Here is a 22,926-nt window from a genome sequence, read left to right as displayed (position 1 = left end):
CAAATAGTAACTAGTTATTCTTGGAATGAGTTTTGATGGCATAATACTCCCTCAGAATTGACATTCAAGTCAAAGTAAACAAAGATCCTCCAACATTCTGTCAGGTACTTGGCATAGTCACTTTACAGTCCTCATCAGTCTCCACACCAACTTCTTCCTAAACAGAGAACACAAAAAAAAGATGCTGACATCTCAGGTTGACAAATAAGAGTAAACATGATAGGCATTTGTCTCCCTCTGTCATGGTGATGAACAATATCCCGTTTCCCAAATAAAGACAGTAGAACTGTAGATCTGTATGTTTTGCAGAGCATCTTACCAGAAATTGCTTCTTGGTCTTGGGGTATCCCTCCAAAATGGAACCCATCATATCAGCTGCCTGAGAGGAGCAGAGACAGATTCAGACTATTTGTTCTGGTTTGTCCTGCTCTGACACGAATACTCGTACGGCTTTGATCATGTAAGGGCTCTATTCAATCCAAATTGCGGAAGTACAGCGTGTAAGGCAATGTTCCTGCGTTTAGCGGAGACTGCATTCACTGTAAACGACGCATGTCTGCTTGATCGGAAATAACCTTTACATTTTATCACGCAATCCGTAACATGTCAGCAATACAGCTGGAATAGAGCCCTAAAATAAATAAATCACCAGTCTCTTCCTCTTCTTCCACTCTTTCACGTAGAGATGTCTCTCCTTGTAAACCTGAAGGAAAGACGCATGAGCACGGTATATGGGGGGGGTGTTTTGTATTTGAACCCAGGTCTGATTGTGACCCATACCATCTCCTTCTGCTCTGGTGTGACATGATTGGTCGCTGACTTGATCTTCTCCAGATTCTCCCTGTAACCAGAACACACTTCTTTCAGCTCCTGGATCTCTGATATCATTTCCTCTGTGGTCAGGGAGCTGTTGAGCTCCTTCAGCTCTGCAATCAGAGATAAGAGTATGTCGGATAGTCAAGTGTGTGGGAAGAATGCTGATAGGGCCAAAGAGGGGAGCCCTACCTGTGTCCAGTTGTCTGCAGCCCTGAGAGATAACCTGCACCTGTGTGCTGAGGTCAGAGATGCGACTGTCGATGGCCTTCAGATCTGCCTCACTCACCTCTGCAAACTGGGCCTGTAGGTAGTCAAGGACATTCTGGTAGTTACATTTACCGGTTAGTTTTTTTATTACTATGTGGTAAATTCTCACAACTGAAAACAGATCATCAAAAAGGAAATTAACACATTTCCATTTGACTAGAACACAAAATCAGTCACTTTCTCATCAAACTTCACTGCTTTACTTCAATTGTATTGGCCAATACAGAACTAATAGCCATAATACACTGCTCAAAAAAATAAAGGGAATACTAAAATAACACATCCTAGATCTGAATGAATGAAATCTCATTAATTACTTTTTTCTTTACATAGTTGAATGTGCTGACAACAAAATCACACAAAAATTATCAATGGAAATCAAATTTATCAACCCATGGAGGTCTGGATTTGGAGTCACACTCAAAATTAAAGTGGAAAACCACACTACAGGCTGATCCAACTTTGATGTAATGTCCTTAAAACAAGTCAAAATGAGGCTCAGTAGTGTGTGTGGCCTCCACGTGCCTGTATGACCTCCCTACAACGCCTGGGCATGTTCCTGATGAGGTGGCGGATGCTCTCCTGAGGGATCTCCTCCCAGACTTGGACTAAAGCATCTGCCAACTCCTGGACAGTCTGTGGTGCAACGTGGCGTTGGTGAATGGAGCGAGACATGATGTCCCAGATGTGCTCAATTGGATTCAGGTCTGGGGAACGGACGGGCCAGTCCATAGCATCAATGCCTTCCTCTTGCAGGAACTGCTGACACACTCCAGCCACATGAGGTCTAGCATTGTCTTGCATTAGGAGGAACCCAGGGCCAACCGCACCAGCATATGGTCTCACAAGGGGTCTGAGGATCTCATCTCGGTACCTAATGGCAGTCAGGCTACCTCTGGCGAGCACATGGAGGGCTGTGTGGCCCCCCAAAGAAATGCCACCCTACACCATGACTGACCCACCGCCAAACCGGTCATGCTGGAGGATGTTGCAGGCAGCAGAACGTTCTCCACAGCGTCTCCAAACTCTGTCATGTCTGTCACATGTGCTCAGTGTGAACCTGCTTTCATCTGTGAAGAGCACAGGGCGCCAGTGGCGAATTTGCCAATCTTGGTGTTCTCTGGCAAATGCCAAACGTCCTGCACGGTGTTGGGCTGTAAGCACAACCCCCACCTGTGAACCTTCTTGCCACAGCTCGCATTGATAAGCCATCCTGGATGAGCTGCACTACCTGAGCCACTTGTGTGGGTTGTAAACTCTGTCTCATGCTACCACTAGAGTAAAAGCACCGCCAGCAAAACATCAGCCAGGAAGCATAGGAACTGAGAAGTGGTCTGTGGTCACCACCTGCAGAACCACTCCTTTATTAGGGGTGTCTTGCTAATTGCCTATAATTTCCACCTGTTTTCTATTCCATTTGCACAACAGCATGTGAAGTTTATTGTCAATCAGTGTTGCTTCCTAAGTGGACAGTTTGATTTCACAGAAGTGTGATTGACTTGGAGTTACATTGTGTTGTTTAAGTGTTCCCTTTATTTTTTTGAGCAGTGTATATACATTTACATAGGCACTTATCCAAAGTGACAAAAGTCCACACATTTTGGTATGTGTCCCCAGTGGGAATCGGATCTACAACTCTGTTGTTAGTGCCACACTTATGAGCTGAGCCATGTACAGGACCACTACAATACATAAGTACAATACTGTAAAATACTTGATTATCCTTATTACCATACAGGTGGAAGATGTATGCTGCCATGAGAGTACCACCCTCCTTCAGGCCATGGATGAGGCATGCAATTATTTAAATCCAGACCTACAGTACCAGTCAAAAGTTTGGACACACCTACTCATTCAAGGGTTTTTCTGAATTTTTACTATTTTCTACATTGTAGAATAATAGTGAAGACATCAAAACTATGAAATACCCCATATGGAATCTAATAACCAAAAAAAAGTGTTAAACAAATAAATATATTTTGTGAGATTCTTCAAAGTAGCCACCCTTTGCCTTGACAGCTTTGCAGTCTTGGCATTCTCTCAACCAGCTTCATGAGGTAGTCACCTGGAATGCATTTCAATTAACAGGTGTGCCTTTAAATTAATTTGTGGAATTTCTTTCCTTGTTAATGCGTTTGAGCCAATCAGTTGTGTTGTGACAAGGTAGGGGTGGTATACAGAAGATAGCCCTATTTGGTAAAATACCAAGTCCATATTATGGCAAGGACAGCTAAAATAAGCAAAGAAAAATTACAGTCCATCATTACGGAACATTTCAAGAACTTTGAAAGTTGGTGCAGTCACAAAAACCACAAAGCGCTATGATGAAACTGGCTCTCACGAGGACCGCCACAGGAAAGGAAGACCCAGAGTTACCTCTGCTGCAGAGGATAAATTAATTAGTTAACTGCACCTCAGATTGCAGCCCAAATACATGAGTTACAGAGGCCAAGTAACAGACACATCTCAACATCAAATCAAATTTTATTTGTCACATACACATGGTTAGCAGATGTTAATGCGAGTGTAGCGAAATGCTTGTGCTTCTAGTTCCGACAATGCAGTAGTAACCAACGAGTAATCTAACCTAATAATTCCACAACTGCTACCTTGTGTACAAGTGTAAAGGGATAAAGAATATGTACATAAAGATATGAATGAGTGATGGTACAGAACGGCATAGGCAAGATGCAGTAGATGGTATCGAGTACAGTATATACATATGAGATGAGTAATGTAGGGTATGTAAACATTATATTAAGTGGCATTGTTTAAAGTGGCTAGTGCTACATTTTTTACATCAATTTCCATTATTAAAGTGGCTGGAGTTGAGTCAGTATGTTGGCAGCAGCCACTCAATGTTAGTGGTGGCTGTTTAACAGTCTGATGGCCTTGAGATAGAAGCTGTTTTTCAGTCTCTCGGTCCCTGCTTTGATGCACCTGTACTGACCTCGCCTTCTGGATGATAGCGGGGTGAACAGGCAGTGGCTCGGGTGGTTGTTGTCCTTGATGATATTTATGGCCTTCCTGTAACATCGGATGGTGTAGGTGTCCTGGAGGGCAGGTAGTTTTCCCCTGGTGATGCGTTGTGCAGACCTCACTACCCTCTGGAGAGGCTTACGGTTGTGGGCGGAGCAGTTGCCGTACCAGGCGGTGATACAGCCCGACAGGATGCTCTCGATTGTGCATCTGTAGAAGTTTGTGATTGCTTTTGTTGACAAGCTGAATTTCTTCAGCCTCCTAAGGTTGAAGAGGCACTGTTGCGCCTTCTTCACAACGCTGTCTGTGTGGGTGGACAAATTCAGTTTGTCAGTGATGTGTACTCTGAGGAACTTAAAACGTACTACCCTGTCGATGTGGATAGGGGGGTGCTCCCTCTGCTGTTTCCTAAAGTCCACAATCATCTCCTTAGTTTTGTTGACGTTGAGTGTGAGGTTATTTTCCTGACACCACATCCGAGGGCCCTCACCTCCTCCCTGTAGGCAGTCTCGTCGTTGTTGGTAATCAAGCCTACCACTGTAGTGTCGTCCGCAAACTTGATGATTGAGTTGGAGGCGTGCATGGTCACGCAGTCGTGGGTGAACAATGAGTACAGGAGAGGGCTCAGAACGCACCCTTGTGGAGCCCCAGTGTTGAGGATCAGCGGGGTGGAGATGTTGTTACCTACCCTCACCACCTGGGGGCGGCCCGTCAGGGTCTCGAGCTTGATGACGAGTTGAGGATACTATGGTGTTAAATGCTGAGCTGTAGTCGATGAACAGCATTCTCACATAGGTATTCCTCTTGTCCAGATGGGTTAGGGCAGTGTGGTTGCAATTGCGTCGTCTGTGGACCTATTGGGGCGGTAAGCAAATTGGAGTGGGTCTAGGGTGTCAGGTAGGGTGGAGGTGATATGGTCCTTGACTTGTCTCTCAAAGCACTTCATGATGACGGAAGTGAGTGCTACGGGGCGGTAGTCGTTTAGCTCAGTTACCTTAGCTTTCTTGGGAACAGGAACAATGGTGGCCCTCTTGAAGCATGAGGGGACAGCAGACTGGGATAAGGATTGATTGAATATGTCCATAAACACACCAGCCAGCTGGTCTGCACAAGCTCTGAGGAAGCGGCTGGGGATGCCGTCTGGGCCTGCAGCCTTGCGAGGGTTAACACGTTTAAATGTTTTACTCACGCCGGCTGCAGTGAAGGAGAGTCCGCAGGTTTTGGTAGCGGGCCGTGTCAGTGGCACTGTATTGTCCTCAAAGCGAGCAAAGAAGTTATTTAGTCTGTCTGGGAGCAAGACGTCCTGGTCCGCAACGGGGCTGGTTTTCTTTTTGTAATCCGTGATTGACTGTAGACCCTGCCACATACCTCTTGTGTCTGAGCCGTTGAAGTGCAACTCTACTTTGTCTCTATACTGACGCTTAGCTTGTTTGATTGCCTTGCGGAGGGAATATCTACACTGTTTGTATTCGGTCATGTTTCTGGTCACCTTGCCCTGGTTAAAAGCAGTGGTTCGCACTTTCAGTTTCGCGCGAATGCTGCCATCAATCCACGGTTTCTGGTTTGGGAATGTTTTAATAGTTGCTATGGGTACGACATCGCCAATGCACTTTCTAATGAACTCGCTCACCGAATCAGCATATTTGTCAATGTTGTTGTTGGACGCAATGTGAAACATATCCCAATTCACGTGATCGAAGCAGCCTTGAAGCGTGGCGTCAGATTGGTTGGACCAGCGTTGAACAGACCTGAGCGTGGGAGCTTCCTGTTTTAGTTCCTGTCTATAGGCTGGAAGCAACTAAATGGAGTCGTGGTCAGCTTTTCCGAAAGGAGGGCGGGGGAGGGCCTTATATGCATCGCGGAAGTTAGAATAACAATGATCCAGGGTTTTACCAGCCCTGGTTGCACAATCGATATGCTGATAGATTTAGGGAGTCTTGTTTTCAGATTAGCCTTGTTAAAATCCCCAGCTAAAATGAATGCAGCCTCAGGATATGTGGTTTCCAGTTTGCATAGAGTCAAATAAAGTTTGTTCAGGGCCTTCGATGTGTCTGCTTGGGGGGGAATATATACGGCTGTGATTATAATCGAAGAGAATTCTCTTGGTAGATAATGCGGTCGACATTTGATTGTGAGGAATTCTAAGTCAGGTGAACAGAAGGACTTGAGTTCCTGTATGTTGCTATGATCACACCACGTCTCGTTAATCATAAGGCATACCCCCCCGCCCCTCTTCTTACCAGAAAGATACTTGTTTATGTCGGCGCGATGCGTGAAGAAACCAGCTGGCTGCACCGACTCCGATAGTCTCTCTCGAGTGAGCCATGTTTCCGCGAAGCAAAGAACGTCTCTGATGTCTCTCTGGAATGCTACCCTTGCTCGGATTTCATCAACCATGTTGTCAAGAGACTGAACATTGGCGAGTAGTATACCAGAAGACCGCTTCGTTTGCCCCTTTTACGGCGACGTTGTTTAGCCTCGCCGGCTAGGATCCGATCCATTGTCCTGGGTGGTGGGCAAAACACAGGATCCGTTTCGGGAAAGTCGTATTCCTGGTCATAATGATGGGGAGTTGATGTTGCTCTTATATTCAGTAGTTCCTCCCGACTGTATGTAATGAAACCTAAGATTACCTGGGGTACCAATGTAAGAAATAACAGTTTCCTAGGAACGCGAAGCGAGGCGGCTATCTCTGTCGGCCGGAGGAGACTGCGTGAATCAGGCCTTCATGGTCGAAATGCTGCAAAGAAACCACTACTAAAGGACACCAATGAGAAGACATGCTTGGGCCAAGAAACACAAGAAATGGAAGTTAGACTGGTGGAGACCGGTGAGATCTTTGGTTCCAACCGCTGTGTCTTTGGGAGACGCAGAGTAGGTGAGTGGATGATCTCCGCATGTGTGGTTCCCACCATGAAGCAGGTGTGATGGTGCTTTGCTGGTGACATTGTCTGTGATTTATTTAGAATTCAGGGCACACTTGACCAGCATGGCTACCACAGCATTCTGCTGCGGTACGCCATGCCATCTGGTTTGCGCTTAGTGGGACTATCATTTGATTTTCAACAGGTCTATGACCCAACACACCTCCAGGCTGTGTAAGGACTATTTGACCAAGAAGGAGAGTGATGGAGTGCTGTATCAGATGACCTGGCCTCCACAATCACCCAACCACAACCCAATTGAGATGGTTTGGGACGAGTTGGACCGCAGAGTGAAGAAAAAGCAGCCAACAAGTGCTCAGCATGTGGGAACTCCTTCAAGACTCTTGGAAAAGCATTCCTCATGAAGCTGGTTGAGAGAATGCCAAGAGTGTGTTAAGCTGTCGTCAAATTGTAGCAACTTTGAAGAATCTCAAATATAAAATATGTTGATTGGTTTAACACTTTTTTGGATACTACATGATTCCATGTGTTGTTTTATAGTTTGTAGAACATACTAGAAATAAAGAAATACCCTTGAATGAGTAGGTGTCCAAACTTTTGACTGGTACTGTATGTCAGGCTTGGATAGAAAATTATGAACATTTGATGTTCAGTCAATTTTTATGGGTAGTGCAAGTGTATTGCCTAATGTGATAACAGTACTGTACAGTACTGTAAATTCAATGTAAATTCAAAGGGCAATTTTGAAATATCTTACATTTACTGCCATTGGAGTACATTAAAATAACTAAATTGAGGAAATATCATTATGTTGTGTTTTGGTGATCAAACCAATCTACTCATTTCACAGTAAACTTGGTTGTGTGGTGAAAGAGGTCTCCAAACAAAATGAATGAAGGTTATTGAATGGAAGACTGGCTGCTTACAAGTGTTAACAGTTTAGATTTTTTAAATATATTTTTTACAAATTCCCCACATACTTGTGAAATTAGCAGCAAAGAGAGAAAAAAAACGAATCACCAAAACAGAAAAGATTCAGATCAGCAGTGGCTACATATTTCCGTCAACATATACAGTACGCATTGACGTGCTGCTCTGATACTCAGCCTTGATCACCTGATCAGCAAAGTAGATCTTTTGCTTCCCGTAGGTTTTCTCTTTGATCTTCCCTTCCAGTGCCAACTGTTCCATGGCTTTAACCACAGCCTACCAGGATAGGAATGAGTAATCAAATATACATTTTAGTTTATGTATGCTGAAAATCATGTCACTACCTCAGAACAGTTTAGCCTTTCTCACCGTCTTTCCCAGGCCGTGCTGCTTCTGTAAATTGTTAAAGACATCTTGGGCACTGTAAGGACGGTTCTTCTCGTTCAGGTAAGCAAATATGACTGTTAAACCTGACAATAAAAACACAAAACAGTGACCTGTATAACTTCTAGCTGGTGTATGGATGTATCACTGCAGGTGAGTGTCAGTGTGCTAGCTTGCTGTACTGCTTCTAACTTGGCTAACGTTCGCTACATCGGTTAGGAAAACGTCTGTCATGTTTGGCAACATACTAGACGCAATGAATGTAGCAACCTGGTAAAATAAAAATAAAAGATTACAACTCATACCTCCGTTGTCTTTTTTGCTCATTTTTTTTATTCCGTGAGCTATAAGCTATCGCGAACTAATTTATGCTTATTGACAGATCTCGAGTTTGGCGCGCCGTGATGCATTGTGGGTGTCCAGGCTTTACCTACGTCATATCGAAACAGAAGCTTGTTTTCGTCACCCTCCGCCTCTGTGCAAGACGGCCTGGGACAGCTTTGGTATGGACTCTTGAGCAGTGCATGAAATAAGCGCCAGCAACCAGCCAAATGTCGGTAAAAAGAAGAAAAAAAGTCCCAAGTGAAGAACTTTAAAAAAAAAAATTTTTAAAAATCTGCCTGCAAGGATGTCAAATTTTCAAAATTGTGATTTTGGATCTGTGGAATATTGCATTGTTTAGAAATAAGAAAATAAACATTTAATCCAGACTTCATATTTAATAAGATTTGCACATCAAAACCAATGTCAGAGAGAAAAAAAACAATGTACTGAACACATTTATAGAACATAATACTAAGAATGAAGAATTGCCCGGCAGTCTTCATGAAGCGACACTGCAACAACCCCTATTTAAACTAAAGTGGTCCAAAATAAGTCATGTACATTCACTCTTTTTAATTAAAATCCCAAACCTTTTCAGATCAGACTGATTCTGTTTTCTGGGCCATCTCCATGAACAGGGGGATCCAGAAGTTCTATTGTATGAAATCTCCCACAGTCATGATTTTCTATACAACACAAATCGCATTATTGGGCAATATATAAACCAGCATAGTCTCTTTCTGATTGTTTGATCCAGCTACGTCAGAAAACCCCATCTCTGAGTCATTTGAGTTTCAATGACCAAGAAGAATCACTCCTATTTATTAGATTGTGTCCATGAAAAGACAAAAGCAGCAGGATCTTGTTTGCCCATCGCAGGTTAATCATGCTGACCTGCACACACACACACAAAAAGAAAGACTAGGCTAACATTTACTGCACCCTAGTTTAAAAGACAAGCATTTTACATATTTTCCTTTACATATTCACACTTTAAAAAAAGGCTAATCAGGTTGAGTTTTGTATACCAGCATTTTGTTCACCCATCAATGTAAACACGTTTTCCTGATGATTTTCTTAAGACATTTAACAAAATGTGGTTCATGCATGAGTTTAGAGGTTAAACTAAAGGCTTATATTCTGTACTTCTTACATATGAATGTCTATTCTATAGATTATCCTCGGAGAAGGATCGGAAAAAATGAGTGAAGATGGTGATAGGGATTGGGAATGCCACGGGAGAAGGGATACAAGGAACAGGTTAATTTGATAAAAGTGACTTATTGTGATGATAAAGACAAAAAGATCGAACTAGCCCATGACTGCTCATTCAAGACACATGGGGAACACAGGAGGCAACCCTACGTTCACGGATCTACCCAGAAGTACAGCAAACAAAACAGGACTAATGGTGTGGGAAGAAACATTCGGGGGGGGGGGACAGTAAAACACATTTAACTAAAATGCCAATCCCCTTTCTTTAAAACAATGATTTCAGACTCAAAACAAATCCATGTCTCAATCAAGAATGATCCCCAAAAAATATCACCACTAATATTGACTTAGTTTCTAATAAAGAATCTTAAAATGAAAGCAGTCGTTTTTACTAAAAGAGAGTACCAGTCAGCTATTGCTAAAACTATTCAAAACAAGGTCATTGCTGTAGTAAAACTTCACTAATCAATAGGAATGTCAAAGTTGGTCCCATATTAAATAGCCCTGTGTGTCTAGCATTTTAGGAAGTTTGTATACTAACATAGTGGTCCACTTTAAAAAAAAAAAAACGTAATACTCACTAGGGCATACTGGATGACAGTACAGAGAAGTGGTTCCGTAATGCTGTTTCAAAAACAGATGGAGGTTTTATACTTTGAGTTTCCTATTGCTCAGCCTGCAAAAGAAGACTTTCTGAATGATGGTGGCTTACACATACAAGCTACAGACTAAAGGAAGAGAATGAAAAGTGAGATAGAAAAATAAAGAAATCAGAAGTACTTCACAGTGATATCAACTGAGGCCAATCAGGAGCCTGGCTGCTGGATCCTACGATTAAAATGACTCACACATACACGCAGTCAAAACAAGCCATAAACATTCCAATCACTCAATCACACACAAAGACTTAGTTTGATTGTTATGCACAGGTAGGAGCGCCTCACTGTGGTTTCCCCAGTAGGTTGGAGAGGAAGCTGGACCCCTGTCCCCCACCCTGCCCTCCTCCCCGTCCTCCTGCACCCCCAAAGGAATCCATCTGGTTCAGCTCCGACTGGTCCAGCATCTCAAAGTCCTCTCCGTCCAAGTCCGTGTCCATCTCCGAGCTAGACTGCTTGCGGTAGCCCCTATGGGCCCCTGCTCTGGTGGGCCCTACCCTTTCTCTGCGGGCGGCAGGGGGACGAGGCTGCATGGCCCCAGCCAGTGCCGCCTGAATCATGTTGCTAGCGATGATTCCAGCCAGGTCACCTCCGAGGAAGTCAGAAGCGGGGGGGAGGCCTCCAAAGGAGAGCTCCTCGTCCAGGTCGTCCTGGTCAGAGTCCAGGTGGGATTCCACATCCAGCAGCTCGGCCGTGGTTCGGGGGCCAATCCGCCCAGGCCGAAGACCCAGGCTGGGCAGCCCGATGCAGGAGTCGTCATCTTCGTCCATCAGGGTGGCGTCTGGGTTGATTGAGGGGAAGTCATTGAGGTCTCGTGCAAACGACTCCTCATTGTCGCTGTGTCTATCAAAATCTGAGGATGAACAGAGAGGAAGAGGCTCAATATGTTGGAATGTCATTTAAAACACAGACAATCACCTGAGTAGGCAGTCATGCCACAGTACAGAAAACACAGTGCAGTGCCTTATGACATGTCATCCTATCATACAGGCTCTAATGTTAGCTGCAATTCAGATAAACATTTGAATCAGGGACCGATGCGTAACATACGACTGCTTCGCGTGCTGTGCCCAGCTTCGTGCGCTGACCTGCGAAAGGACAGCAGTCTGTTCGTGATCTTGCACATCTGCGCAGCACATTCAGCATTCAAAAGCTAAAATGTCTTGTGTGATATTAGGCTTCATTAGTTGAGTGACAACCTATGTAATTTGTTATGTTATTATTATCTATGCACTGTTGAAAATGGTGTTTTATGTGCACTGTCAAATTGTTTTACCGGAATAAAGCTCACTAAACTTCCAAATGGTCAAAACCATTTAATTTGGAGATGGGGGTGAAATCCAAAAGCTGTGTTCATTGGCTATGTCATAGCCAATTTGTAAACGATAAATATGGACATATTCCTAAAACAAACATATAATCTGCAAAAATGACAAGTTAATTAGTGGGTGAGTGATTTCAGAAGCTAAGTGGGAGATAAAACTATATTCCCCCCAAATCTGATAGTTGGGTAGTTGATGTCTCCCTTATGGCCCAGATCAGGTGCCTACATAGTACACCAGACATACAGTGCATTCAGAAAGTATTCAGACCCCTTGACTTTTTCCACATTGTTACTTAACAACCTTAATTACAGCCTTATTCTAAAATTGATTAAATAAATATTTTTCCTCAATCTACACACAATACCCTTAATGACAAAACAAAAACATGTTTAGAATTTATTTTGAAATGTATAAAACATTTTATTTTATAGAAATACCTTATTTACATAGGTATAACTATTCAGACCCTTTGCTATGAGACTCACAATTGAGCTCAGGTGCATCCTGTTTCCATTGATCATCCTTGAGATACTTCCAGTGGTGATTTCAGCATGTAAATCTTGGTTGGGCAAACTCGAAAAACACCACACAACACTAAAGAAATACATTAATTGCACAATAACGGTGACCACAAACTGTTAGGGCCTACATAAAGCTGCTCCAACAGCAGAGTCCCAACACCTTACCACTGCCACACTTGGCTATCAGCAGGGCCTTGTCTGGCAGTGAAACAGTTCATTCAGCCTACTGCCTTTAAAAAAAAAACAGCTGATATGGCCGAATTGCTTAAAGACATGTGGTTTCTACTGACAATGGAGATGTACAAACTATGGCATAAGGGGACGAAGAACGGATAAGAGGCAATCCGCAATTTCGATTAAGACAGTGAGTGAGCTAGGACAGACGTAGTCAATATAACTATTTGTTCAGCACTTCTGAAATGTACAGCAACAAAATTCAGAACAGGCAGTTTTTACAGCATTCTCCCTGTACACCAAGTCAGAACCGTAGGATAAGGGGGCATATAAGTAGACAATTAAAGCTCTTACAATATTCAATGATTACATTTCTCTAAAACAGGCTATAGGCTACATGTGCACCAACAAGTCAGAACAGTAGGCGAAATTAAAGGGGGGAAAAAGGGACCAAATTATTAGGACAAATCACATGGGCTACTAACACCTTACTACACAACATACACTTAATATTACTTTCTTAGCTATAGTATACATATCTCCCTGCCATATTACATAATTTATGCAGCAACATACAATACATTTTAGGACTCACTTTGTTGTGCTGTGCTCACTTAAACAGGGAGGTGGCACAGCAGTTTTTCGTGGACAAATTTTGTCATCAAATTATGTCAAAGTCTGGCACTTTCAAGACAACTGAAACTCAGGAAAAAACAAGGTAGAATTATGATGACGTCAGTGATCTTCAGGTCGGAGCTCTAGAAAGAGGCCTAAGTTCCCGACTTGCAATTCTGAGTTGGATGACCGTTCAAAGCATATTTTTCCAGTCGGAGCTCGTCGTCGTCGTCCCCCCCTCGAGTTCCCAGTTGTCTTGAACTCACTGAAGTCTGAGATTTCCCAGTTCAGAGTTTCCAGTTTTTTTGAGCGCAGCCAAAGTCATGCTGGATTGACAGCACGGTCAATGTTGAATGTTTATCCTTTTAAGCTTGGAAAAGAGACCCTTAAATCCAGACTTGGACCACATACCCGCTCCACTGACGACCAGACTAGTGATTGCTTTGCAATTCTTGAAGTTAGCCACTGATTCCTTCCAAACCACTCATTGTTGAATTTGCGATTTGTTGTGTAAAGTTTATGTCCAATAGCCGAGGAGCACCGATACGTTTTATCTATAATTTCTCTTCCTTTGACAAGGATTGAAAAGGATTTGCCAGTAGATGGTCGACGACTCATGCTGATGACTGCTAGCTTGCTAGCTAAGTTTTTGAAAGTATGATATCGACATGATCAGTCCAATCAAAGCTACTGTAGATATAACGTGATTTTATCTGTGGCCAATGACCTTGAGCCTTCTTGGATGGGCATTTCTAAAGTAACTCTGTGGCAGCACCCAAGGGTCTTGAATGTTGGAGCTCTACTCATAGATTTTGCAGTGACATAGTGTCCCTATGAGTGATAGAACACTGAGCCAATCACATTACCAACCCCTACACTCTGTATTTTCCGCTGGCTGCCCCACCACCACAGAAACCACTGAGCTAGCCTGAAACACCTGCATTTTGGAGCTGCCTTACTCAAGAAGCCAAAAAGATACCATGTTTGTATGCAGCTTTATTAACTCAACAATTGTTTGCAAACTGATATGTGACACGTATTAATGCCAAAATAACATGCAAACCTGAACACAAAAAAAGCTGGTGGGGCTCATGATTTGGAAAGACACACGCCTATCTATACAAGGTCTCACAGTTGACAGTGCATATCAGAGCAAAAACCAAGCCACGTGGTCAAAGGAACTGTCCGTAGAGCTCCGAGACAGGATTGTGTTGAGGCATAGATCTGGGGACCAAACTATTTCTGCAGCATTGAAGGTCCCCAAGAACAGTGGCCTCTATCGTTCTTAAATGGCAGAAGTTTGGAACCATCAAGACTCTTCCTAGAGCCGCCCTGTCAAACTGAGCAATCGAGGGAGAAGGGCCTTGGTCAGGGAGGTGACCAATCAGGCCTTTATGGAAGCCACTCCTTAGTAAAAGACACATGACAGCCCGCTTGGAGTTTGCCATCCCTACGGTGAAGCATGGTGGTGGCAGCATCATGCTGTGGGGATGTTCTTCAGCGACAGGAACTGGGAGACTAGTCAGGATTGAGGGAAAGATGAACGGAGCAAAGTACAGGGAGAACCTTGATAAAAACCTGCACCAGAGCGCTCAGAACCTCAGACTGGGGGGCGAAAGTTCACCTTCGAACAGGACAACGACCCTAAGCAACAAGACAATGCAGGAGTGGCTTCGGGACAAGTCTCTGAATGTCATTGAGTGCTCCAGCCAGTGCCCGGACTTGAACCCGATCAAAAAAAATCTCTAGAGTAACCTGAAAATAGCTGCACAGCGACGCTCCACATCCAACCTGACAGTGCTTGAGAGGATCTGCAGAGAATGGGAGAAACTCCCCACATACAGGTGTGCTAATGTTGTAGCATCATACCCAGGAAGACTTGAGGCTGTAATCACTGCCAAAGATACAACAAAGTACTGAGTAAAGGGTCTGAATACTTATGTAACTGTGATAAGTTTATTTTTCATAAATTTGTATAAAAAAAAAGAAGCTAAAATCTGTTTTTGCTTTGTCATTATGAGGTATTGTGTATAGATTGAGGGGGGATAACGATTTAATACATTTTAGAATAAGGCAGTAACATAACAAAATCAAGGGGTCTGAATACTTTCCGAATGCACTGTACACACACACCATCTCAGACAGATCCAGCACAGCTCATGATCTCCATCAGCAGCTGATATTAAATTAAAATGGAAAATGTATATGTGTTTGCATCAATCTAATCAAAAACAAAGTGTCAAACTAAAAACGGATCATTCCTGTATGGTAGACCATGTATCTAGATACGTATCCAATCGTCTTGAAATGGAAAGATGCACATCCCTATTAGCTACATTAGATCTGGCTCTAATTCTTGTGACTCCAGAACATGTGTGCCTGGAGGTGCAGACTCAGCAGGTGGGTGCATACTGTACCTTCTGAGCCCTCTGTGAGAGGAGTCTGGCCACGGGACAGATTAAAGGTCCCATTGTCTGTGTACGAGACCTCAGCGTCAGAGTGCTCAGAGTCGGTCATCGCAAGTTCTTTGGCCACTATAGCATCGTCAAACTGGGGAAAGACATTGAACTGTGTTAGTCATTCATAATATACTATGTTTCCTCTTGAATGTAGTCCATATGTCACAGATGATGTGACCTTATATGACATGAGAGGGCCTGCTATTGTTTTGTTTTATCTCTAAAGGGGTCAGGTTATTGTAAATCTGAGACCAGCTGCAGGCTTAAGCTACATATGCCACTCCTGGCCATCTTACTGAGTAATAACCAACACAGGAAACAAGTAGGCCCATTTCAATAACCATAACAGTCAGATAGATGACAACGTGACTATGCTTTTGGACTCCACGTGAAATACATCAGGTGAATTACCGTCGGGCAGAATGCAGCAAGCTCCTCCTCACTGTCATCACCAGATGCTGCACCCCGAATTGGCTGGCGGAGGACTGCAGAGCAAACACACAAACGCAGACCACAGGTTACAATGACTGAGCTACTCCCTTGATCCAGTCAAGGTAGAAGGAGATACACTGTTTTAGGTTTGTCCATGCAAACTGTAGCAATGCCAATGCAACTATCAGACACAAACGATCAGGCAACACACACGCTGTACTCACACTGGTTGTCGATGGGCTTTGACATCATATACCCGCGAACGCTGAAGTCCAGCCACTGCAGGGCTGGCTCCAGCTTCACGCACACACGTTGCCACACTCGGTGGTACGCTGCCAGGGGGCACAGCAGAACAACCAGCACTGGGACAAGAGAGAATGGCTTAATGTTAGTGGAAACATCACTGGGCACAAACAAACAATAAAAAGCCATGGCCGCATTCATCTGTGCTATTAGGCTCTGGCTCACCCAATCCCCAGCCTCCGAGCTGCTCTCCTCAACCCAGACACACCCATGGGCTTGAGCCCAACTAATCTCGCCATTCAACAGAGAACGAAACAAAGGGTGGGAGCTCTAGCAGCCACGAGATTGTTAAGTATGTCAGAGGGCCCTGGCAAGGCCTCCCTGATCTTGGCTCTCCAGTAGATCGGTCGCTCTACATTGATTAGAGGTGTGGGGATTAGCATCTCAGCCTGACCTCCCTGCATCTCCCTCTCTGCCTGCCTGCCTGCCTGCCTCCCCTTGAGTCCCTCCATTCCTGCTTCCCCTTCTTCCTGATTCCCTTCCTGCCTGCCTCAGCCCAGTCAGGCAGTAATCACCTCACAGATAGAACCCTGGTGCCGGGGACACAGATCTGGTTTCACCAGACATGCATTTTTAACAAGGGCAGCCAGCTTTCCACCATTAGGGAGCTCTGAATGGGGATGGTGTTTGGGAAACAGAAGGGTGGGGTAGGCGGGTCGTCTCTTACTGTACTCACCCGCAGTGTAAGAGAGCACCAGTCCAGGAATGTACCGTCCAACCATGACCAGGCAGGACAAGAGGGCACAGGTCAGGAGGCAGAACTAGAGACAACAAACAGGGTTCAACTGGTCAAGTTACTGATTAGTTGTATGTTCACAGTAGGCTGAGAGTAGACAATATATTGTATTAGGGTTTATATAGGAGACCCTTCATACAAGGGGAGTGCCAAGGCCTCACCTTGCCAGGGTTCTGGCGTTTGAACTGCACCCGGCTGGATGTGAAGGCCAGCCCAGAGACCCAGACCTCAGCAATGTGGTGACACAGCTCTGGAACACTGAGCAACCCTGGCTGCACCAGGCCCCAGCTGCAAGATAGGAGTACAACAGTGACATCATCCGTCTGTGACCACTGCCCAACCCGAGTGTAACGATAGGATACAAATGATGTTTTTAAGACGTAGGCCTACCTTTCATTTTCAGACTCATTAGGTTTTTTAACTGTGGGAAGAGACAGCAAATGCACTTAACACCCGCATTTAGCAACAATCCACATCACTACATGCACTACACTTGGACACTCTACACCACATGAGTTTAAATGAGGACAGGCATGACAAAGGATATCATTCATTATACAGGGTCTAATGAATAGTACAGACCAGGGCCAGTAGGGTATTAAGGGACAGGATCTAAGAACCAAGTCAGGTGTAATTAACACAGTTGGGCAGAGGTACTCAGAAGGGACAGACCAAGACACAGTGGGGCATGTGGCGTTGGGTGCAGAATAAAGCAGACTACCCAGAAATAATGTACTATATCCTTCTCACCTCTGATCTCAGGCCAGATCTTGTTTCTCCAGCTGTCAATGCAGATGAATACAAGCAGGCCAGAGGACAGCAGGAAGAGCAGGCGCAGCGAGGTCAGGGCAAAGAACCTGGAACAGAACACGCAGGTCAGCTTCACAACAGCTGACGTTTCCTTTTGTTTGAGATGTCACAAACATACCCTGTGGACTCCCGTGCAAGTGGCAGTTATGTAGACTCAGATGTTTGTGTGTGGTGCCTTGGTTACTGACTGAATGTAACGGAAAAGATCGTCACCACAAATCTTGTGGTGATAGTTTGTGTGTACATGTGACTTTGAACTCAACTTTGAATACAGGCGTTTCCTGTGTTTGTCACCTCAAATCAAATCAAATTTTATTTGTCACATACACATGGTTAGCAGATGTTAATGCGAGTGTAGCGAAATGCTTGTGCTTCTAGTTCCGACAATGCAGTAATAACGAACAAGTAATCTAACTAACAATTCAAAAAAAAACTACTGTCTTATACACAGTGTAAGGGGATAAAGAATATGTACATAAGGATATATGAATGAGTGATGGTACAGAGCAGCATAGGCAAGATACAGTAGATGATATCGAGTACAGTATATACATATGAGATGAGTATGTAAACCAAGTGGCGTAGTTAAAGTGGCTAGTGATACATGTATTACATAAGGATGCAGTCGATGATATAGAGTACAGTATCTACGTATGCATATGAGATGAATAATGTAGGGTAAGTAACATTATATAAGGTAGCATTGTTTAAAGTGGCTAGTGATATATTTACCTCCTGAGTAAAATGTTGTCAGACTCTGACAGCAGGCAATCTAGACATTAGTTCAAATGAGGACAACAAAGGTTGAGAACTGCATTCACTTCGAGCTCACCAAGAGGCAAACATACTCTTTCACATTGTCAGACCAGCATTGTAAATAAGATTTTGTAATATCTACATGCAGACCACCATAGTCCCTGTGCCCAAGAACGCCAAGGTAACCTGTCTAAATGTCTATCGCCCCATAGCGCTCACAATCTGTAGCCATGAAATGATTTTAAAAGGCTGGCCATGGCTCAAAACACCATCATCCCAGACACCCTTGACCCACTCCAATTCGCATATCACCCAAACAGATCCACAGACTACACAATCTCTATTGCACTCCACACTGCCCTTTCCCACTTGGACAAAAGGAACACCTATGTGAGCATGCTACTCATTGACTATAGCTCCGTGTTCAACGCCAGTGCCCAACGTCAATGCCAGTGACCTCCAAGCACATCACTAAGTCTGGTCCCTGGGACAGAACACCTCCCTCCTGACGGGACGCCCCCAGGTGGTAGGCAACAACACATCCGCCACTCTGCACCTCAACACGGGGGCCCCTCAGGGGTGCGTGCTTAGTCACCCCCTGTTCACCCATTACTGTGTGGCCACACACACAACTCCAACACCATCATTACATTTGCTGACGACACGACGGTGGTAGGCCTGATCACCGACGATGATGAGACCGCCTATAGGGAGCAGGTCAGAGAACTGGCAGTGTGGTGTCAGGACAACAACCTCTCAACGTCAGCAGTCAAAAGGAGCTGATCGTGGACAACAAGAAACAGAGGACCGAGTACGCCCCCATTCACATCGAAGGGGCTGTAGTGTACCGGGTCGAGAGCTTCAAGTTGCTCAGCATCCACATCACAAAGGTCCAAACAGACCAACACAGTCGCGAAGAGGGCACAACAATGCCCCTTGCCCCTCGGGAGGCTGAACAGATTTGGCATGGGCCCTCAGATACTCAAAAAGTTCTACAGTTGCACCATTGAAAGCATCTTGACTGGCTGCATCACCGGTTGGTATGGCAACTGCTTGGCATCCAACCGCAAGGTGCTACAGAGTGTAGTGCATACGGCCCAGTACTACACTGGGGCCGAGCTCCCTACCATCCAGGACCTCTATACCAGGCGGTGTCAGAGGAAGGCCTTAAAAATTGTCAAAGACTCCAGCCACGCAAGTGATAGACTGCTATCGCATGGCAAGCGGTACGGATGCACCAAGTCTGGAACCAACAGGACCCTGAACAGCTTCTAGCCCCAAGCCATAAGACTGCTAAATGGTTAACCAAACAGCTATCCGGACTATCTGCACGGCCCCTTTTTGCACTAACTTTTTGACTTAACACATACGCTGCTGCTATAGTTTACTATCTGACACTTTATTCCTAATTACATGTACATATCTACCTCAATTACCTTGTACCCCTGCACATTGACTCTGTACTGGTACCCCTTGTGCCAAGTTATCGTTACTCATTGCGTATCTATTATTAATTTTACGTGTTGTACTTTTCTATTATTTATCTATTTTTTTGTCTCTGCGTTGTTGGGAAGGGCCCATAAGTAAGCATTTCACTGTTAGTTCACACATGTTGTTTACAAAGCATGTAACAAATAAAATTGTATTTGTCCTTAATTGAGCTGCCTGGTATTGGTTTCAAAAGCGGTGTTGGAATTCAGGATTATGTAATCTATCTATGCAAACAACTGGCCTAAAAATGGATAGCTAGATGGCAGCTATTACACGTGGCTCCATTACCACTTGGTTTAACACATCTAAAAGACAGTTAGTGGCCACAATAACAGCTGAGTGAAATGTTGCTGATAGTTCTCTCATATTTAATGATGTAGGATATTGGCTGATAATGCATGGCATACAGCTTCTTATTAGTAGTACTGAGATAGAGAACACATTCAGAAGGAAACTAAATCCTGGCCCCCATTTCTTAGGGACCTCTGTTTAAAGTCAAAAGTACACACATACCCATTAGTAATCATGTCTATTGATTGTGTAAAAACTAAAACACACACAACATCATTTTCCAATTCCTATACCACACACCAGTACTGGTACTGTTAGCATGGGCTTACTTCCTGTACGCTTCTCCCCCAAAATACATGTGACTTGTGGCGTTTCATGCATTACGATGTATCACTCTGGGCAATAATATAAACTATTAGTTCACCACACTAAGCAGGCTGACTTCTTGACATCGATTGATTGGGGACATGGTGGCTGTTTGCAATGGCACATGTAGGATATTGACTGTAATACAAAGTGCATCAACTCTGTAGGGGGACATTGCCTTATAGGACTTTTACTATTGTCACATCACTAATACCTTTCACAGATTCTGTTTTACACTCCTTGTAGACATTTAACATATAGGCTTAACTAGAGTAGTTGCAGATTCAACATAGTACACCTATTTCCATTGAAAGATAATGTCAACCCCCAGAGTAGATGGTGTTTCTAATGCTGCCTACAGAAGCACAGTGGTGCTTTGGTGGTCTATTAATAGCAGCTCTGGTGAGCCATCTGTCTTATCTTAAATTGATGGGAGACGTTTTCGTTGTGCAAAAGCTTCTGATGGTACAGTAGATACGATTACTGTACTTGGATATGATTTATGTAAGTCATGAATTATACAAATATGCTTGTCATCACTGCTATACCATTTATAATTTCTCAAAAACTTACCAGAACACAACGTTGACCACTGTGTACAGTAGCACACTCTGAAACGGCCTTTCCCACACCAGAACGGACTGTAGGTAGGTCAACACGGGCTCGTAAGGTCCGAGTCTCTCCTGAAGCGAGGCTTTAACAACGCGGACCTGGCCATCTCTTTCGCTGGAGCTTGGTCGACTTCTCAGGCCAAGAGTCGAGCCCTGTTTTCCTGAACACTCTCCCATGGCATTTTCCAGTCCTTCCGTGTGCGCCATCTCTCGCGTCAAATGTTGATTAATAAATAACCCTGTAAAATAACACCTCGGTATAAATATGGGGCCAACTAAAGAAAGTGTCGTGTCCCAGATCGTGTCTCCCACGTCAGAACAACCGAAACCGCTTTTAGCCGACTAGAAGACGATAGCAGACTTGTTACCTTGTTACCTGGTCACTCTCAAACAAAGCTAAAGTAACTGTCAAAAGTCCCTGCCCGAACGAGGTTGTCAGTTAACAAAAATAAGCTAACATTCCTGTATCTAGTCAAATTTACCACGCAGTGTCGTTTCACCTAGCTAAGTATTTTTGTTAGCTAACTAGCCAAAAAGCTAGCTGTATTTGGCTAGCTAGCTATGTGTGCTAACTGAATACTAATAATAGTGCACTGTAGCTAGCAAAGAAACTGCACGATGCTATCGATATCTTTACCAACTATGACAAGAACATATCAATTATTTGAAAAATAGCACACAAAAAAACGGACACCTACTTCGACATTATTGCAGAAATGTATCAAGTGGTATTGTCAATATGGCGTTGCCCTAAGCCTAGCTAATTGAAACGCTTTTCTTTTTGACAAAACAAAATCGTAGTCAACTGGCTCACCAATCAGAAGCAACAGCACTACTTAGTCGTTTATTGTGGATTTAGCTGTGGACAGACAGGTTGCGGACCAAAGTATGTGAAAGACATTTCAATAACCTATATTGAGGAAATCTATACTCAGTCAATTGTGTCAAATATCCTGTATTTACACTTTACTATCACCATCAGACATCACACTATACAGCAGTTGCAGTGAAACCATGTTCTATAATTACAGCTAGATCTTCATGTATGAATGAGTTATAACTGAAGTTGCTTTTTAAATACATTGGAAAATAGCTAAAATAATTTCGATACAATTTAGATGTATAGACAACCCAAATGGAGCGGTTTGTATTCTGCAACAAATCAGATGCCACGTAAATAAAGAAACTGGATTAGTAACGTTATAAGGATAATGTCAGTGCAGTTTTATTTTTTGTAAGGGAAGCAAACAGAACGAAGATGGGAGGGACCTACCTGAATTTGTCCAATAAACTCTCATTTCGTTAGGCAACTGTTTGGACTAATGATTACACCCTTGATCCCCTGTTTGAAATGCATAATTCCCCCAAATGTGGGGTACTGCTCATTGTAAATCCGTATTCTTTAATGAGGTTTAGCGGAGTTGGGCATCCAATAACTGCATTACCGCCACCTACTAGAATGGAGTATAAAAATAAACAAACAAATACCGTTACCATCTAACCAAACACTCCAAAAAAATCCACCACCTACTCCACTATTTAAATACATCTAGTCCTACCTCAGGCCAACAGCCTGAAAG

General features: G+C 43.8%; 2 protein-coding genes across 3 annotated transcripts; both read right to left on the bottom strand.

Moving 5' to 3' along the window:
* Positions 1 to 14: 14 nt before the first annotated feature.
* On the bottom strand, positions 15 to 8,705 carry LOC112226015 (PSMC3 interacting protein). 2 transcript variants are annotated; one of them, XM_024390197.2, is made up of 8 exons: positions 8,567 to 8,705; positions 8,247 to 8,347; positions 8,064 to 8,153; positions 1,006 to 1,117; positions 781 to 926; positions 650 to 703; positions 320 to 379; positions 15 to 157 (listed from the first exon to the last, which is right to left on the bottom strand). In XM_024390197.2, exons 1-8 carry the CDS (start codon positions 8,586 to 8,588, stop codon positions 101 to 103), a joined length of 642 nt encoding a protein of 213 aa, XP_024245965.1. In that variant the 5' UTR covers positions 8,589 to 8,705; the 3' UTR covers positions 15 to 100. The 2 variants fall into 2 exon arrangements, with proteins under 2 accessions (XP_024245965.1, XP_024245966.1); XM_024390198.2 differs by lacking the exon at positions 650 to 703.
* A 255-nt stretch (positions 8,706 to 8,960) lies between these two features.
* retreg3 (reticulophagy regulator family member 3) lies at positions 8,961 to 22,198 on the bottom strand. Its single transcript, XM_024390195.2, has 10 exons — positions 22,045 to 22,198; positions 21,309 to 21,585; positions 17,772 to 17,878; positions 17,412 to 17,442; positions 17,183 to 17,309; positions 16,962 to 17,046; positions 16,207 to 16,344; positions 15,962 to 16,035; positions 15,509 to 15,641; positions 8,961 to 11,309 (listed from the first exon to the last, which is right to left on the bottom strand). The coding sequence occupies exons 2-10, from the start codon at positions 21,551 to 21,553 to the stop codon at positions 10,741 to 10,743; spliced, it is 1,509 nt and encodes a 502-aa protein (XP_024245963.1). The 5' UTR covers positions 21,554 to 21,585; positions 22,045 to 22,198; the 3' UTR covers positions 8,961 to 10,740.
* Positions 22,199 to 22,926: the final 728 nt, after the last annotated feature.

This window comes from Oncorhynchus tshawytscha, linkage group LG27 (genome assembly GCF_018296145.1).
Source record: "Oncorhynchus tshawytscha isolate Ot180627B linkage group LG27, Otsh_v2.0, whole genome shotgun sequence".
NCBI classification, from domain to species: Eukaryota; Metazoa; Chordata; class Actinopteri; order Salmoniformes; family Salmonidae; genus Oncorhynchus; species Oncorhynchus tshawytscha.
This window is presented reverse-complemented; position numbering and strand designations above follow the sequence as displayed.

What these genes read in the sequence shown, in the direction of transcription:
- LOC112226015 (XM_024390197.2), bottom strand. Translation starts at nt 8,588, where the DNA reads ATGAGCAAAAAAGACAACGGAG. An exon ending in CTGCAGACAACTGGACACAG is followed by an intron (nt 927 to 1,005) that starts GTAGGGCTCCCC and finishes CTCTGATTGCAG; the next exon opens with AGCTGAAGGAGCTCAACAGC. An exon ending in AGACCAAGAAGCAATTTCTG is followed by an intron (nt 158 to 319) that starts GTAAGATGCTCT and finishes TTCTCTGTTTAG; the next exon opens with GAAGAAGTTGGTGTGGAGAC.
- retreg3 (XM_024390195.2), bottom strand. Translation starts at nt 21,553, where the DNA reads ATGGCGCACACGGAAGGACTGGAAAATGCCATGGGAGAGTGTTCAGGA. An exon ending in GTGGTCAACGTTGTGTTCTG is followed by an intron (nt 17,879 to 21,308) that starts GTAAGTTTTTGA and finishes GTTCTGTTCCAG; the next exon opens with GTTCTTTGCCCTGACCTCGC. An exon ending in AACGCCAGAACCCTGGCAAG is followed by an intron (nt 17,047 to 17,182) that starts GTGAGGCCTTGG and finishes TGTTGTCTCTAG; the next exon opens with TTCTGCCTCCTGACCTGTGC.